Source organism: Seriola aureovittata, chromosome 13 (genome assembly GCF_021018895.1).
Source record: "Seriola aureovittata isolate HTS-2021-v1 ecotype China chromosome 13, ASM2101889v1, whole genome shotgun sequence".
Classification (NCBI taxonomy): Eukaryota; Metazoa; Chordata; class Actinopteri; order Carangiformes; family Carangidae; genus Seriola; species Seriola aureovittata.
The window spans coordinates 11635542-11652331 of record NC_079376.1 but is presented as its reverse complement, the minus strand read 5'-3'; the positions used below and the strand labels follow the sequence as shown (position 1 = coordinate 11652331).

Sequence of the window (16790 nt, the reverse complement as noted above, 5' to 3'; positions counted from 1 at the left end):
CATAAAAGTGTGAAAAAATGTCATAGTATAGTAAGGCATAAAATTGTGAAAAAATGTCATAGTATAATAAGGCATAAAACTTCATAGTATAGTAAGGCATAAAAATGTGAAAAAACGTTCTATTATAGTAAGGCATAAAATTGTGAAAAAACGTCCTAGTATAGTAAGGCATAAAATTGTGAACAAACGTCATAGTATAGTAAGGCATAAAACGTCATAGTATAGTAAGGCATAAAAATGTGAAAAAACGTTCTATTATAATAAGGCATAAAATTGTGAAAAACAGTCATAGTATAGTAAGGCATAAAATGGTCAAAAAATGTCATTATATAGTAAGGCACAAAAAATTGAAAAAACCTCTTAGTATAGTAAGGCATAAAACGTCATAGTATAGTAAGGCATAAAATTGTGAAAAACAGTCATAGTATAGTAAGGCATAAAATGGTCAAAAAATGTCATTATATAGTAAGGCACAAAAAATTGAAAAAACCTCTTAGTATAGTAAGGCATAAAACGTCATAGTATAGTAAGGCATAAAATTGTGAAAAAATGTCATAGTATAGTAAGGCATAAAAGTGTGAAAAAATGTCATAGTATAGTCAGACATAAAAATGTGAAAAAATGTCATAGTATAGTAAGGCATAAAAGTGTGAAAAAATGTCATAGTATAGTAAGGCATAAAATTGTGAAAAAATGTCATAGTATAGTAAGGTATAAAAGTGTGAACAAACGTCAAAGTATAGTAAGGCAAAAAACGTCATAGTATAGTAAGGCATAAAAGTGTGAAAAAATGTCATAGTATAGTAAGGCATAAAAATGTGAAAAAATGTCATAGTATAGTAAGGCATAAAATTGTGAAAAAATGTCATAGTATAGTAACGCATTAAAATGTGAAAAAACGTCCTAGTATAGCAAGGCATAAAACGTCATAGTATAGTAAGGCATAAAAATGTGAAAAAACGTTCTATTATAGTAAGGCATAAAATTGTGAAAAAACGTCCTAGTATAGTAAGGCATAAAAATGTGAAAAAAACGTCCTAGTATAGTAAGGCATAAAACGTCATAGTATAGTAAGGAATAAAATTGTCAAAAAATGTAATAGTATATTAAGGCACAAAAAATTTAATAAACGTCATAGTATAGCAAGGCATAAAACGTCATAATATAGTAAGGCATAAAAATGTGAAAAAATGTCATAGTATAGTAAGGCATAAAAGTGTGAAAAAATATCATAGTATAGTAAGGCATAGAATTGTGAAAAAATGTTATAGTATAGTAATGCATAAAACGTCATAGTAAAGTAAGGCATAAAAATGTGAAAAAATGTCATAGTATAGTAAGGCATAAAAGTGTGAAAAAATGTCATAATATAGTAATGCATAAAACATCATAGTATAGTAAGGCATAAAAATGTGAAAAAACGTCATAGTATAGTAAGGCATAAAAATGTGAAAAAAACGTCCTAGTATAGTAAGGCATAAAAATGTGAAAAAACGTCATAGTATAGTAAGTCATAAAAATGTCAAAAAAACATCCTAGTATAGTAAGGCATAAAAGTGTGAAAAAATGTCATAGTATAGTAAGGCATAAAACGTCATAGTAGTAAGGCATAAAAATGTGAAAAAACGTCCTAGTATAGTAAGGCATAAAATTGTGAACAAACGTCATAGTATAGTAAGGCATAAAACGTTATAGTATAGTAAGGCATAAAATTGTGAAAAAATGTCATAGTATAGTAAGGCATAAAAGTGTGAACAAACGTCAAAGTATAGTAAGGCACAAAACTTCATAGTATAGTAAAGCATAAAAATGTGAAAAAACGTCATAGTATAGTAAGGCATAAAAATGTGAAAAAAACGTCCTAGTATAGCAAGGCATAAAATTGTGAAAAAATGTCATAGTATAGTAACGCATTAAAATGTAAAAAAACGTCCTAGTATAGCAAGGCATAAAAATGTGAAAAAACATCATAGTATAGTAAGGCATTAAACGTCATAGAAGTAAAGCATAAAAATGTGAAAAAACGTCATAGTATAGTAACGCATTAAAATGTAAAAAAACGTCCTAGTATAGCAAGGCATAAAAATGTGAAAAAACGTCATAGTATAGTAAGGCATTAAACGTCATAGCAGTAAGGCATAAAAATGTGAAAAAACGTCCTAGTATAGTAAGGCATAAAATTGTGAACAAACGTCATAGTATAGTAAGGCATAAAACGTCATAGTATAGTAAGGCATAAAAATGTGAAAAAACGTTCTATTATAATAAGGCATAAAATTGTGAAAAACAGTCATAGTATAGTAAGGCATAAAATGGTCAAAAAATGTCATTATATAGTAAGGCACAAAAAATTGAAAAAACCTCTTAGTATAGTAAGGCATAAAACGTCATAGTATAGTAAGGCATAAAATTGTGAAAAACAGTCATAGTATAGTAAGGCATAAAATGGTCAAAAAATGTCATATATAGTAAGGCACAAAAAATTGAAAAAACCTCTTAGTATAGTAAGGCATAAAACGTCATAGTATAGTAAGGCATAAAATTGTGAAAAAATGTCATAGTATAGTAAGGCATAAAAGTGTGAAAAAATGTCATAGTATAGTCAGACATAAAAATGTGAAAAAATGTCATAGTATAGTAAGGCATAAAAGTGTGAAAAAATGTCATAGTATAGTAAGGCATAAAATTGTGAAAAAATGTCATAGTATAGTAAGGTATAAAAGTGTGAACAAACGTCAAAGTATAGTAAGGCAAAAAACGTCATAGTATAGTAAGGCATAAAAGTGTGAAAAAATGTCATAGTATAGTAAGGCATAAAAATGTGAAAAAATGTCATAGTATAGTAAGGCATAAAATTGTGAAAAAATGTCATAGTATAGTAACGCATTAAAATGTGAAAAAACGTCCTAGTATAGCAAGGCATAAAACGTCATAGTATAGTAAGGCATAAAAATGTGAAAAAACGTTCTATTATAGTAAGGCATAAAATTGTGAAAAAACGTCCTAGTATAGTAAGGCATAAAAATGTGAAAAAAACGTCCTAGTATAGTAAGGCATAAAACGTCATAGTATAGTAAGGAATAAAATTGTCAAAAAATGTAATAGTATATTAAGGCACAAAAAATTTAATAAACGTCATAGTATAGCAAGGCATAAAACGTCATAATATAGTAAGGCATAAAAATGTGAAAAAATGTCATAGTATAGTAAGGCATAAAAGTGTGAAAAAATATCATAGTATAGTAAGGCATAGAATTGTGAAAAAATGTTATAGTATAGTAATGCATAAAACGTCATAGTAAAGTAAGGCATAAAAATGTGAAAAAATGTCATAGTATAGTAAGGCATAAAAGTGTGAAAAAATGTCATAGTATAGTAAGGCATAAAATTGTGAAAAAATGTCATAGTATAGTAAGGCATTAAAGTGTGAACAAACGTCAAAGTATAGTAAGGCATAAAACGTCATAGTATAGTAAGGCATAAAAATGTGAAAAAATGTCATAGTATGGTAAGGCATAAAATTGTGAAAAAATGTCATAGTATAGTAAGGCATAAAAGTGTGAAAAAATGCCATAGTATAGTAAGACATAAAAATGTGAAAAAACGTCAAAGTATAGTAAGGCACAAAATTTCATAGTATAGTAAGGCATAAAAGTGTGAAAAAATGTCATAGTATAGTAAGGCATAAAATTGTGAAAAAATGTCATAGTATAGTAAGGCATAAAAGTGTGCACAAACGTCAAAGTATAGTAAGGCAAAAAACGTCATAGTATAGTAAGGCATAAAAGTGTGAAAAAATGTCATAGTATAGTAAGGCATAAAATTGTGAAAAAATGTCATAGTATAGTAAGGCATAAAAATGTGAAAAAACGTCCTAGTATTGTAAGGCATAAAACGTCTTAGTATAGTAAGGCATAAAAATGTGAAAAAACGTTCTATTATAATAAGGCATAAAATTGTGAAAAAACGTCCTAGTATAGTAAGGCATAAAATTGTGAACAAACGTCATAGTATAGTAAGGCATTTAACATCATAGGATAGTAAGGCGTAAAATTGTCAAAAAATGTCATAGTATAGTAAGGCATAAAAGTGTGAAAAAATGCCATAGTATAGTAAGGCATAAAAATGTGAAAAAATGTCATAGTATAGTAAGGCATAAAAGTGTGAAAAAATGTCATAGTATAGTAAGGCATAAAAGTGTAAACAAACGTCAAAGTATAGTAAGGCAAAAAACGTCATAGCATAGTAAGGCATAAAAGTGTGAAAAAATGTCATAGTATAGTAAGGTATAAAAATGTGAAAAAATGTCATAGTATAGTAAGGCATAAAATTGTGAAAAAATGTCATAGTATAATAAGGCATAAAATTGTGAACAAACGTCATAGTATAGTAAGGCATAAAACGTCATAGTATAGTAAGGCATAAAATTGTCAAAAAATGTCATAGTATATTAAGGCACAAAAAATTGAATAAACGTCACAGTATAGCAAGGCATAAAACGTCATAATATAGTAAGGCATAAAAATGTGAAAAAATGTCATAGTATAGTAAGGCATAAAATTGTGAAAAAATGTCATAGTATAGTAAGGCATAAAAATTTGAAAAAATATCATAGTATAGTAAGGCATAAAAGTGTGAAAAAATGTCATAGTATAGTAAGGCATAAAAGTGTGAAAAAATATCATAGTATAGTAAGGCATAAAATTGTGAAAAAATGTTATAGTATAGTAATGCATAAAACGTCATAGTAAAGTAAGGCATAAAAATGTGAAAAAAGTCATAGTATAGTAATGCAAAAAATGTGGAAAAATATCATAATATAGTAAGGCATAAAAATGTGAAAAAACGTCATAGTGTAGTAAGGCATTAAACGTCATAGTATAGTAAGGCATAAAACTTCATAGTATAGTAAGGCATAAAATTATGAAAAAACGTCATAGTATAGTAATGCATAAAATGTCATAGTATAGTAAGGCATAAAAATGTGAAAAAATTTCATAGTATAGTAAGGCATAAAATTGTGAAAAAACATCATAGTATAGTAAGTCATAAAACGTTCTAGTATAGTAAGGCATAAAAATGTGAAAAAACATCATAGTATAGTAAGGCATTAAAATGTCAAAAAACGTCCTAGTATAGTAAGGCATACAACGTCATGGTATAGCAAGGCATAAAAATGTGAAAAAATGTCATAGTATAGTAAGGCATAAAATTGTTAAAAAAAATGTCATAGTATAATAAGGCATAAAAATGTGAAAAAACGTCATAGTGTAGTAAGGCATAAAACGTCATCGTATAGTAAGGCATAAAACTTCATAGTATAGTAAGGCATAAAAATGTGAAAAAACGTTCTAATATAGTAAGGCATAAAATTGTGAAAAAACGTCATAGTATAGTAATGCATAAAATGTCATAGTATAGTAAGGCATAAAAATGTGAAAAAATTTCATAGTATAGTAAGGCATAAAATTGTGAAAAAACATCATAGTATAGTAAGGCATAAAACGTTCTAGTATAGTAAGGCATAAAAATGTGAAAAAATGTCATAGTATAGTAAGGCATAAAATTGTTAAAAAAAATGTCATAGTATAGTAAGGCATAAAATTGTGAAAAAATTTCATAGTATAGTAAGGCATAAAAATGTCAAAAACGTCATAGTATAGTAAGGCACAAAAAATTGAAAAAATGTCATAGTATAGTAAGGCATGAAAAATTCAAAAAACGTCATAGTATAGTAAGGCATAAAAATGTCAAAAAACGTCATAGTATAGTAAGGCACAAAAAATTGAAAAAATGTCATAGTATAGTAAGGCATAAAACATCATACTATAGTAAGGCATCAAAATGTGAAAAAAACATCATAGTATGGTAAGGTATAAAAATTTGAAAAAATGTCATAGTATAGTAAGGCATGAAAATGTCAAAAAACGTCATAGTATAGTAAGGCATTAAAATGTCAAAAAACGTCATAGTATAGTAAGGCATAAAAATGTGAAAAAAAACGTCATAGTATACTAAGGCATAAAAATGTGAAAAAAAACGTCATAGTATAGTGAGGCATAAAAAGTCATAAAAATGTCCTTGTATACTAAGGCATGAAAAGTCATTAAAACGTCATTGTATAGTAAGGCCTAAAAAGTCACAAAAACGTCATAGTATAGTAAGATATAAAAAGTCACTAAAACGACAGTATAAAAAGGCATTAAAAGTCATAAAAACATCATAGTATAGTAAGGCATAAAAAGTCATTAAAACAACATAGTATAGTAAGGCATAAAAATGTCATAGTATAAAAAATTTCATGGTAACGTAAGCCATTAAAAGTCCTAAAACGTCATAGTATACTAAGGTATAAAAAGTCAAATAAAAAATTACACACTATAATAAGGCATAAAAAGCCATCAAAACGACAAAGTATAGTTGTGGTTGAAATTCAATAAATTTTGTTGAGACCAAGTTGTCTTTGGTGGGTTTTATTAAAAGCCTTTGCAAAGGGGTGTCTGAGTAGTAAGACACTGAGCAGGAAAGACATACAAAATCCAACCAGTTACATGTGATCCATAAAGAGTTGTCCATCCCCATTTCATTCAAGTAAACACTTTATAGCACAAGCATATGTAACAAGATATAAATTTCCACTACAATATTAAGGCATAAAAAGTCATAAAAACGCCATAGTATAGTAAGGCATAAAAATTCATAACACGGTCATATTATAGTAAGGCATAAAAAGTCATCAAAACAACATAGTATAGTAAGGTATAAAAACGGTAAAGTATAGTCAGGCATAAAAAGTCACTAAAACGTCACACTACAGTAAGGCATAAAAAGTCATTACAACGACATAGTATAGTCAGACATAAAAACGTCATAGTAAAGTAAGGCATAAGAAGTCACTAAAACGACATAGTATAGTAAGGCATAAAAAGTCCCTAACACGTCATAGTATAACAAGGCATAAAAAGTCATTAAAACGACATAGTATAGTAAGATATAAAAACGGCATAGTATAGTCAGGCATAAAAACAGCATAGTATAGTAAGGCATAAAAAGTCCCTAACACGTCATAGTATAATAAGGCATAAAAAGTCATTAAAACGACGTAGTACAGTAAGGTATAAAAACGACATAGTATAGTCAGGCATGAAAACATCATAGTATAGTAAGGCATGAAAAGTCATTAAAACATCATAGTATAGTAAGGCATAAAAAGTCCCTAACACATCATAGTATAATAAGGCATGAAAAGTCATTAAAACATCATAGTATAGTAAGGCATAAAAACGTCATAGTATAGTAAGATATAAAAAGTCATTAAAACGACAGTATAAAAAGGCATTAAAAGTCATAAAAACATCATAGTAATGCATAAAAAGTCATTAAAACAACATAGTATAGTAAGGCATAAAAATGTCATAGTATAGTAAGGTATAAAAATCTCATAATACTGTATTGCATAAAAAGTTATAGTATAGTAAGGGATAAGATAAGATATTTCTTCATTAGTCCAACATTGGGGAAATTTGCAGTATTATAGCAGTGACAGCACAGGAAAGAAAAAACTGTGAAATGTCAGTACCAAGTAAAAAGATAAATAATATAACAATATAATATGTACAATTACACAATAAATATAACACAACACAAGACAATAGCAGCAGATAAGTGATATTGCACATGGTGATTTGTCAGTCTTTGGTATGTTTGTGTATGGTCTACTGTGTGCAGTGTTTTTTGTACAGTCCGACATTAGCAGGAAGGAAAGAACTGCGATATTTCTTCTTCACACACCGTGGGTGCAGCATCCTGATGTTGATGGAGTTGTTCAGTGCTGTCAGAGTGCCCCGCCCTATGTTTTCCAACAGGGATGATAGATTAGCCATCATCCTCCTGTCACCCACTACATCCACTGGGTTGAGGGAGCATACCAGTAGGTGCTGGCCTTCCTGATCAGTCTTTTCAGTCTCTTCCTATCAGCAGTGAAGACGCTGCTGCTGCCCCAGCAGACCACACCGTAGAAGATGGCTGATGCCACCACAAAGTCATAAAAAGGTCCTCAGGAGTACCCCCTGCACTCCAAAAGACCTGAGTCTCCATAGCAGATACAGCCTGTCTGTCCTTTTTTGTAGAGTACACTGGTGTTGTGAATCCAGTCCAGTTTATTGTTCAGTTGAACACCCAGATATCTGTAAGAGTGGTCCACTATCTAAATATCCAGTCTCTGGATGTTCACCGGTGTGAGAGGACCATGTTTCGGCCTGCAGAAGTCAACCACCAGCTCCTTGGTCTTCCCAGTGTTGATCTGGAGGCAGTTCCACTGGTACCAGATCACAAAGTCCTGGGTCAGTTCTCTGTACTCTCTGTTGTCCCCATCAGTGATGAGGCCAACAATAGCAGGGTCAGCAGACTTTTGCAGGTGGCAGTTAGGGGAGTAAAATGTCATAAAAATGTCAGTATAGTAAGGCAAAAAAGTCATAGTATAGTAAGGCATAAAAAGTCATAGTATAGACAGTCAAAAAAGATCATATTATAGTAAGGCATAAAAACATCATAGTATAGTAAGGCCTAAAAAGTCATACTATAGTAAGGCAAAAAAAAATCATAGTATAGTAAGGTAAAAAAAAGTCATAGTATAGCAAGACATAAAAAGTCATAGTATAGTAAGTCTTAAAAATGTAATAGTATAGTAAGGCATAACGTCCAGTCATACTATTCATGGTCACATTTTCATGGGATTTTTCAACAGGAATTCATCTAATACTTTGATATAACAAATATTTTATGTTTTCTTCTGCTAGCAACCTGACTGCTAGCGTACAGAAGCCAGAAGCCAGGGTTAACTTGCTAGTTAATGCTAGCTAACATGGTTAAATAACATCAGTTGACGTTTTTCAGGTGATGTTAGCTACCACTGTGATATTCTCACAGCTAGCGTTTCAGTCAATCAAATGCTAGCATGCCTAAATCGGTTGTCTTTTAGACGTAGCTTCTTGGAGGGCACATTGGAATGATCTAATATGACTTCACTCCTAACATAATGTGCACGAGTTCACCCAAATATTGGTAGGGACAATTCTGTACTCCCAAAATCCTGCTAGGGACATTTCCCTACTGTCCATATGCAAATATGAGTCCCCACGAATATAGTAGTAATACAAGGATGTGTGTTTGTGTGTGTGTGTGAGCCTATTTGAGTGAACTGTGTGTTACTTCACACTCTGATCATATCACTTCTGCAATGCAGCCGCAGAACAAGTCAATATTTGTCATCAGACTGAACAGATAAACTTAGCTGTTAGTGGAGTAGATTTTACAGCAACCAGAAGAAGGAGAAAAAAATCAACCCATTATATCATGATGATGTAACTTCAGATCAGTCAAATGTGATCAAGACTGGTCGATAGAAACTGGGTTTCAGATTAAATGTTTCAGCATGGCATTGAGGAGGTGACTGAACATGTGAAGACAGGCTAACCTGTTCACCCACAGAAAGCTGCAGAACAGCTGGCGGTGCAATTTTCAGGACTTAATTTTCAGTACAAGGTATTTAGATTCAGGATTAAACACATCACAACAGCTTTGATTCAAATTGTACTCCTGACAGACCGTGTGAGTGTGAAGCTCTCCTTTTCACTTCTCTCCATCCAAATGCTGCTTTAATGACAATTTTGGAAAGGATGTTTGGATAATTTGATTCACATTAACTCTTTTTTTAAATGAATTGATAAATAGAAAATAAAACAATAAATTAATACACCAATATTGAAATAATTTTAGAAATTAGAGGACTGTTTCTACAAATTCCACATCATTGGTTATTGGGCTTTTTCCGTACAGTATAAATACCACTAAGCCTAGTATGATTTCTTGGTACAACACTAGTGTACTTCTAAATGGTGTGAATATAATTTTCAATTGATCAGGTTTACAACATTCAAAACACTCCTTTCCCCTCCATTTTCTTGTTGCCAATAGATTGAGTTTTCATGCTATTTCACAGTCTGAAATATCTACATAAATGTTGATAGAAATTACGAGTTTTTTTGTGTTATTAAAGTGAATCCAAATGTGCATGTGTGTGGGACCTCCTGATTATTTGTATGTTTTTGGATATGTGTTTGTCTGTGTGCAACAATGGTACTTACATAGTTTGTAGGACAGCTGTGAGCTGTCAAATAGGTCAAAAGAGGGAGGAGATGTGGGGGAGAATGGCTGCCTGGAAATGGTGATAATGCTGAGCAGCAAGGTGATAAAGGGAGAGAGAAATTGGAGCATCACCCCTCCCCTCCTGCTTTTGCCATCTGATGTTGAGGTTGTGTTGCTAGGGGCAACCATCCGAACAAGAGAAAGGGAGAAAGAGGGAAATGGAAAGACTAGCTGGTAGGAGGGATGGCAACAGAAAGGCTGGGAGAATGGAAAATGAGCCAAATGGCATCAGCCAGGAGGAGAGAGACATGATACTCCTGCATCTCTTGCCTCACTCTGCCTCACTTGACTGAGCAGAGCTGATCCAAGCAGAGCTCCAGATGATGACGACGGCGACGAAGCAAAACAGTCAAGCAGAGGACACGACAGCCTGCCAGCATCAGCAGCACAGAGGCTAGGCTGCCCAATCATCAGCTGACATGCTCACGATTTCAGCAGCCAATGAGCTGCCAGAAGGCTCCTCCCCAGCCCAACCACTCAGATGCAGAGACAGCACAAGCCTGGGTCGAATCTGCTATTAATGAATGGAACAGTTCCCAGGCTGCATCACTGCACATCTCTGCACTCTCTGCTCGGCTGCTCTCTGCTCTGATAGAGGAAGACAGAGGAAAAACATCAACAGCGACAGGGACAGCAGCATAACAGGAAGAGCTAAACACTGGCCATGAAGGGACGACAAAGAAACACAGACTCCCATGATGAGGACACAACCGAGGATATGGCAGCAGCTATTAAAAACACCGACCCACATCCTGATCTCCACACGCCGGGTTCACCTTCTCCATCATCATCTTCACCCCCTCTTCCACTGACCATGCCACCTTCTACATCTGCCTCTACTCTCCTGGCTCTGGCATCACCTGCCACCAGGCGCTCCATTTCCATGGGAGACTTCCGCAGGGTGACAGGGGCTCTGCTAACTGGTTCTGAGCCTCCATCCACCTCAGCCACGGCCCCCTCCTCCAAGCTCGTCACCCCCAGTTCCAGCATGGAGTTCGAGGCAGCTCGACGGCGCCTCCTGGAGGTGGAAGAACGACAGCGGGTCATCAGAGAGATGGAGCGGCGGCTGGAGGAACTCAGGGAGGTGTTTGTGCGCTCAGAACAGGAGGTGGTGGTTCACGGGGAGCTGGTTTCCAGGATATCTAACGCAGCCCAGCAGGGGGAGCTGTACGTGGCTGAGAACAGCCAACGCCTGAAGAAGGGCCTGAGGTTCAAGAAACACCGACCCACCATCGTCTTCTCCTCCATGCTAGGACTCCGCACGTGCCTCCCCTGGCCTGTGAAGCTCAAATAGGAACAATGAGGCTTGCATTTCCAGCTTTGCTTTAGAAATGTGCTTTACATAAACAGCTATATATTAGCTATCACTCATTGACACAGCTGCTCTCCAGTTTCAACCTTTCTGCTATTGTATCCTGAGGCTGGTCCTCCAGGTCTTTAGAGTGCCTACAATAATCACAAATGCTAGTAAGGAGTTTCCTGTTGAGTGTGTTTCTGAGGAAATCCTCTGGCTAGAAAACCAGTCAAGCCAGGACCAGTGCAATGTGTACAGGATGTCATTATGTTTTTTATTGTTTTCACTGATACTTTGCTGCTTGCAGTTTGCTGTGGTGTTGGACAGAGATAGTTTATTGATATAGAATCCTTGGTTGCTGCATGGATGAGTAATATTTCAGGTGATGTGGGAGTAGAGGTTCAGACTGTGAGGACAGGAGATTTGCTATACTTTACTGTATCTCTTGACTAATGCAGCGATAGAGAAAAAGCCAATAGGGATTGTGTAATGTGAAACTTTCCAATGGAGAAAAACAGGGAGAGAGAAGGTAAGACAAAAGAGATGAGGACAAAGAGGACAGCGTTGAAACATCTGCCTCTCCTGCCCATTAGAAGAGAAGAGAAGGGCAGCGAATGAGGATGAGAGGTGAAGCTGTGACAGGGATTGCTGCACTGTTATATAAAACCAAGGATGCGGTAAAGAGGCAGGGGATGGAAAAGAGGAGAAGTCTGAAACAGAGAAGATGCACAAATTAATGTATAATTTAGATTTAGCTGAGACATTAACAGAAAACGTGCCTTGGCTTCTTCCGTGACCACTCGTCCACTACCACAGCCCCTGTTTTTTTTCGCAGCATTTAACAAGCAAAGAGAGCAGGAGAGGAGTTCACACTGGGACAATTCCACCTGTGGCCTCTTTTCATCCAGTCACCTAGCAACCACTCATCTCTCGGTCCTAAATCTGCTTCGACAAACCTACAGAATGTATCCAGCAGAGCACTGTAACTACAACACTACTAGACAGCTGTAGAGGTCCTCTGAAGGATTTAGGAACTGCTGCATTTATTTAAAAATAAATCAGAACTGGCGGTGTAGTCAAACATATTACTGATACAAGCTTGTTGAACCTGCTCATTTATTTGAAGATTTAGGGTTGCACTTAAATTAAGCCATGCATGCATAAGTATCACTGGTATCGTCATTCTAATCAGCTTTTTTAGAGACATGTGGAAGTTTTCATTCAGGGTTTGTATGTCAAAGCCAAAACAGGTTGCTTGGTTAATTTGATAGATCAGTTGATAACTATGTTCGTGCACAAAAGTATCGTTGTCCCATATGCAGTGGATTACCTAATTTCTACATATAGATTACTCTAATTTTTCTGGCCTATATTCTTCCTTTTTTTTCTCTTTGGATTAGGCAATGACGAAGTATCTCTTGTATTCATCTATTCCACCAATCCCTTGCTTCAGCTATATATATGTGTGTGTGTGTGTAGAAGGCACAGCCAATACAACAGAGATATCTATTTTTGGCATTCAAAGGTTATGGTAGAGAGACAGGCATTCAATCTCAAGCATGTATAGCGATGTGAGTGCAAGTTAGTATCCATCTGTGTGTGCCACTTTCCAAGAGAATGAAAAGGGATTTCTGCAAATGCAGAATCCCTGATGGTGCTTCGCTTGCTCTCCTATCATAAATGACCTCACTGAAGAACAAAGGAGCAAGACTGTTTACAAGAGAGGCATGTGCTTTGTCTGTATAACTGCTCAATGTAGGTTTCATGTCATACTGTGCACTTAGATATTGCAATTTTAATTGCTCCCTAGTTGCAAAGATAGGCACATCGGACATGTTACGGCATCATTTGGGATGCGTTAGAGATGTCTCTTTGTTTCTGTAAAGGGACCATGCAGGCAAAGGGAGAAGAAAAACATGCATGTGAAATTAGATGTGAAGATTAAAATACATGGGTTTGGTGATGTACAGTAGGGTGATCCAAATTAGTTAGGGCGAGGCCACAGGTTAGCTTTGGTTATTTTCTAATTTTGTTTAAAAGGGCTTAAATGATTGTTTTGTCTCAGCTTATTGGGAGCACAGTTAAACGGGCACTCCACCGGTTTTACACACAAAGCTCAGTGCAAATAATAATAAACAATAAAGACAATGATAATAATAATAATAATAATAATAATAATAATAATAATAATAATAATAATAATAATACAGATGATCTCACAGTGCTGTTGTGTCAGCTTGAGCTCAAGGCTTATCATTTTAAACAGAACCCCTACATTACAACTGAGCATGTGTAGTTTAATAGAAGTAGGTATTTAGGACGGATATCTGGAGCTTGACCCCATACAGGTAGTAAAAAAAAATCTGTTGCTTCGATTCTGACCATTCCTTTTAACCATTTAATCTGTTCCCCACTTTTATTGAGGTTCAGTACTAAATCGTTGGAGTACCCCTTTAAGCAACGATAATGTTAGAAATTCAATGTTACTGTTGACGTTCTCAGCTTTCAGATTTCTGACAGCCATGATGACTTTATCATTGAATGTTGACTCACTATAGAAGCATTCCACATAGCCAAGGGAACTACTGCTTTTTGTCTTTGTGTACATCTATACCAAACAATATTCAGCTAAGGTCTTTGTTAGCAGAATGCTTGTGCAGAATAAATAAAGGGGTCTAGTAGGCCTTAAACATGTATTTATGGTCCTATGTAAACAGCTAGAGTTATAACTGAATATACAGCTGGCCTATATATTGCTTTTTAATATGCCTTATGCAGTGTTTGTGCATTGGCAGTTACAATTCTAATGGTGATAATACCAATGATGAGAGTGATGGCAAAACAGGTGAACTCATGACCATCACAGCCGTCATCCAGAAACATTGTTATCTGGACAGAAGAAGAAGAAGAAGAAAAAAAAACACAAGTCAAGCACTGTTGTGGGATTGCACTTTTTGTTTTCCTATGAATGAAAAAGAAGACTACGTTTCCCAAAGATCTGTGGGCCCACTTGCAGAATGAATGTAATGTTAGTTGTTACACAAGTGTTTCTGTTTTTTTTCTGAAGACTAAATATTCAGTATAATCACAACTGTTTGAACCTGTGGTTGGCAACAAATTCATTTCCTGTCTACAGAATCATAATTATGCAGACGACTGGTGCGCTGGGAACTCATTACAACTACAGCTCCCACATCTCTTTACTGACACGAATGCTGGTCAACCGCAGGTCCAAAACCACTTTCTGATGTTTATTTATCTTGGTGAATGTTTTAATATGTTGTGTTAGTTTATGTGACGTGTGGTACAGAATGCATTTCTGTTCTGGTGAACAAAGCACAGAACTTTTTGTTTTCCTTAAATCAGGTGTTTCTTACCTTTTATTCACAGTACAATGATATTTTTGTTGATTTGAGAGCTGTATATTCTACTTTAGTATAAATGTTAAGTCGAATTTTACTCAGAAAATGTTATATGCTTAACAGTAACAGCAGGTTTGGAGTCAAATTGCTTTCAATCTAAATCTGAAATGAAACATCCATTTGCATAATTACATAGCCTTAATGCCAAATCATTTTTTGACAGATTAATGGGTATGAGACCAATGAGACTAATTGAAAATCAGCTGGATAGAAAGTTATTTGTCCCCAAACCTTTCTGATGTGCTAGCACTGTTTCTGAAAAAAGTTTTTTGCTTTCTGCAGTGAAAGAATGTATGTTCTGCTATGTTTTATGCTTAAATTTGCTACAACTTAGTTCATTTTCTTGACATTATCATTTACTTGAGCACAGAGCTACAATGTTTAAAACTAGTAATTATCTAAAAAAATAGATTTCATTTTAAGCATCATCAGGTTTTGTAAGATAAGCTATTATTAGAATAAAAATGACTAAAATGTTGCAGAGAACTGATTATTGTTTTTCCTCGTCTCAGGCTGGAGAGAAAATCCTAAATAGGCTGCAGGCTCTGTTTTGCTATTCTGCTGGAAACTGTTTGCATTAAGTATTCATTTCTCAGGTGGGATCTCTAGATATTACATCCTTTGCAGTTATGCTGGAGGTCTAGGATCTATTAGGATCACCTTGCAGCAGCCAACAGCTGCATAGTGCCCAATCAGTAAACTGCTCGGCCAGAGAGAAACAAACTTTGACAAAGCCACACTGGGCTTATACATTTGGCGTGCATTATTTTCCATCCAGTCATACAGTGTCATTTAGTAATTTGCTTGTCCATTAGAGCCCTTTCTCAGCTGATTATTTAGTCAAATGGAGGTTAGATAACCCTGTGTTCAGATGGAAAGGGCAGAATTACTGGAAATATATCCCACTTCCAAGTCCTCATTATTGCAAGCCAGGATTTGTGAAGTTACATTAAGCTGATGCTTTTGCTGTTGCTCACTTAATGAAAGGCATTACCCATGTAGATGGGTTTTAGATAGGCGGATCTCAGTATCTGGGGTATTAGAAAGTTAGAACATCCTCTATAATATTTTATTTTTAGAGATTAAAGACCCTGATGCAAACAAACTTGACATACTTGCACAAAAAAAATTATAATAACACACCAAAGCCACACTTCTTAATCTAGAGATTAGTGCAGGCTTTACTCTGCATTTCATGGTTTACTATTATATTCCACAGTGTGCATTATTATTTTTGTGCATAGTGTCGGTCAGTGTGTGTATATTTATGAATACACATAAAATGGATGACGGCATTAGTGAATGAATACATTAACTATACAGTATGTTTTAAAAATAACATTTCACAAAGTGCTTCTTGTATATGCTGTATGCATTAGTACAGGCAGATGGGCCTAATGGGAGGAAGTGTTTGTATGTATGGGCTACTTAGTTGGCAAAGGAGAATTGGCCGTGGCATGCAGCATCATTATCTTGGCTGTTAGAGGTGGCCGGTTATGTAAGTGACAGGTTGGAATTTCATCATCCTGGCTTCGGGACAGAGGGTCAGGGCTAAGTAACATCCGGATGGAGGCGAAATGAGGCTGGAAGGATGGAGAGGTGCAGGGAAGACTGCCAAGAGAGACGGATGGAGAGATTTAGCTTTAGGGAGGCATAAAGGGTAGGAGTTTAAAATAAATGATGTCAGAAATGACAGGGAGAAGTGAAAATGCAACTGTCAAATAAGTTCAATTCCAGAAAGGCCATTTAGCCAGCAAGCCAGCAATGCTCTCTTTTTAGCAATCCCCCGTTCAAACTCACATACTTTTAGAATTGAACCACTATATACAGATGGTATAGATGCTATGACTTGGAAAGTCTCTTCTAAT

The 16790-nt window shown here is 35.0% G+C and overlaps 1 protein-coding gene and 1 long non-coding RNA gene across 2 annotated transcripts; one reads left to right on the top strand and one right to left on the bottom strand.

Annotated features, from left to right (window-relative positions):
• Positions 1 to 6457: 6457 nt before the first annotated feature.
• Positions 6458 to 10280, bottom strand: LOC130179868 (uncharacterized). The gene is made up of 2 exons (XR_008829334.1): positions 10146 to 10280; positions 6458 to 8407 (listed from the first exon to the last, which is right to left on the bottom strand). It is a non-coding gene; the product is annotated as an uncharacterized LOC130179868 (long non-coding RNA).
• Positions 10281 to 10869: 589 nt separating this feature from the next.
• On the top strand, positions 10870 to 15400 carry LOC130179867 (syntaxin-4-like). Its single transcript, XM_056392974.1, has one exon. The coding sequence runs from the start codon at positions 10871 to 10873 to the stop codon at positions 11498 to 11500; it is 630 nt and encodes a 209-aa protein (XP_056248949.1). The 5' UTR covers position 10870; the 3' UTR covers positions 11501 to 15400.
• The last annotated feature ends 1390 nt before the right edge of the window (positions 15401 to 16790 follow it).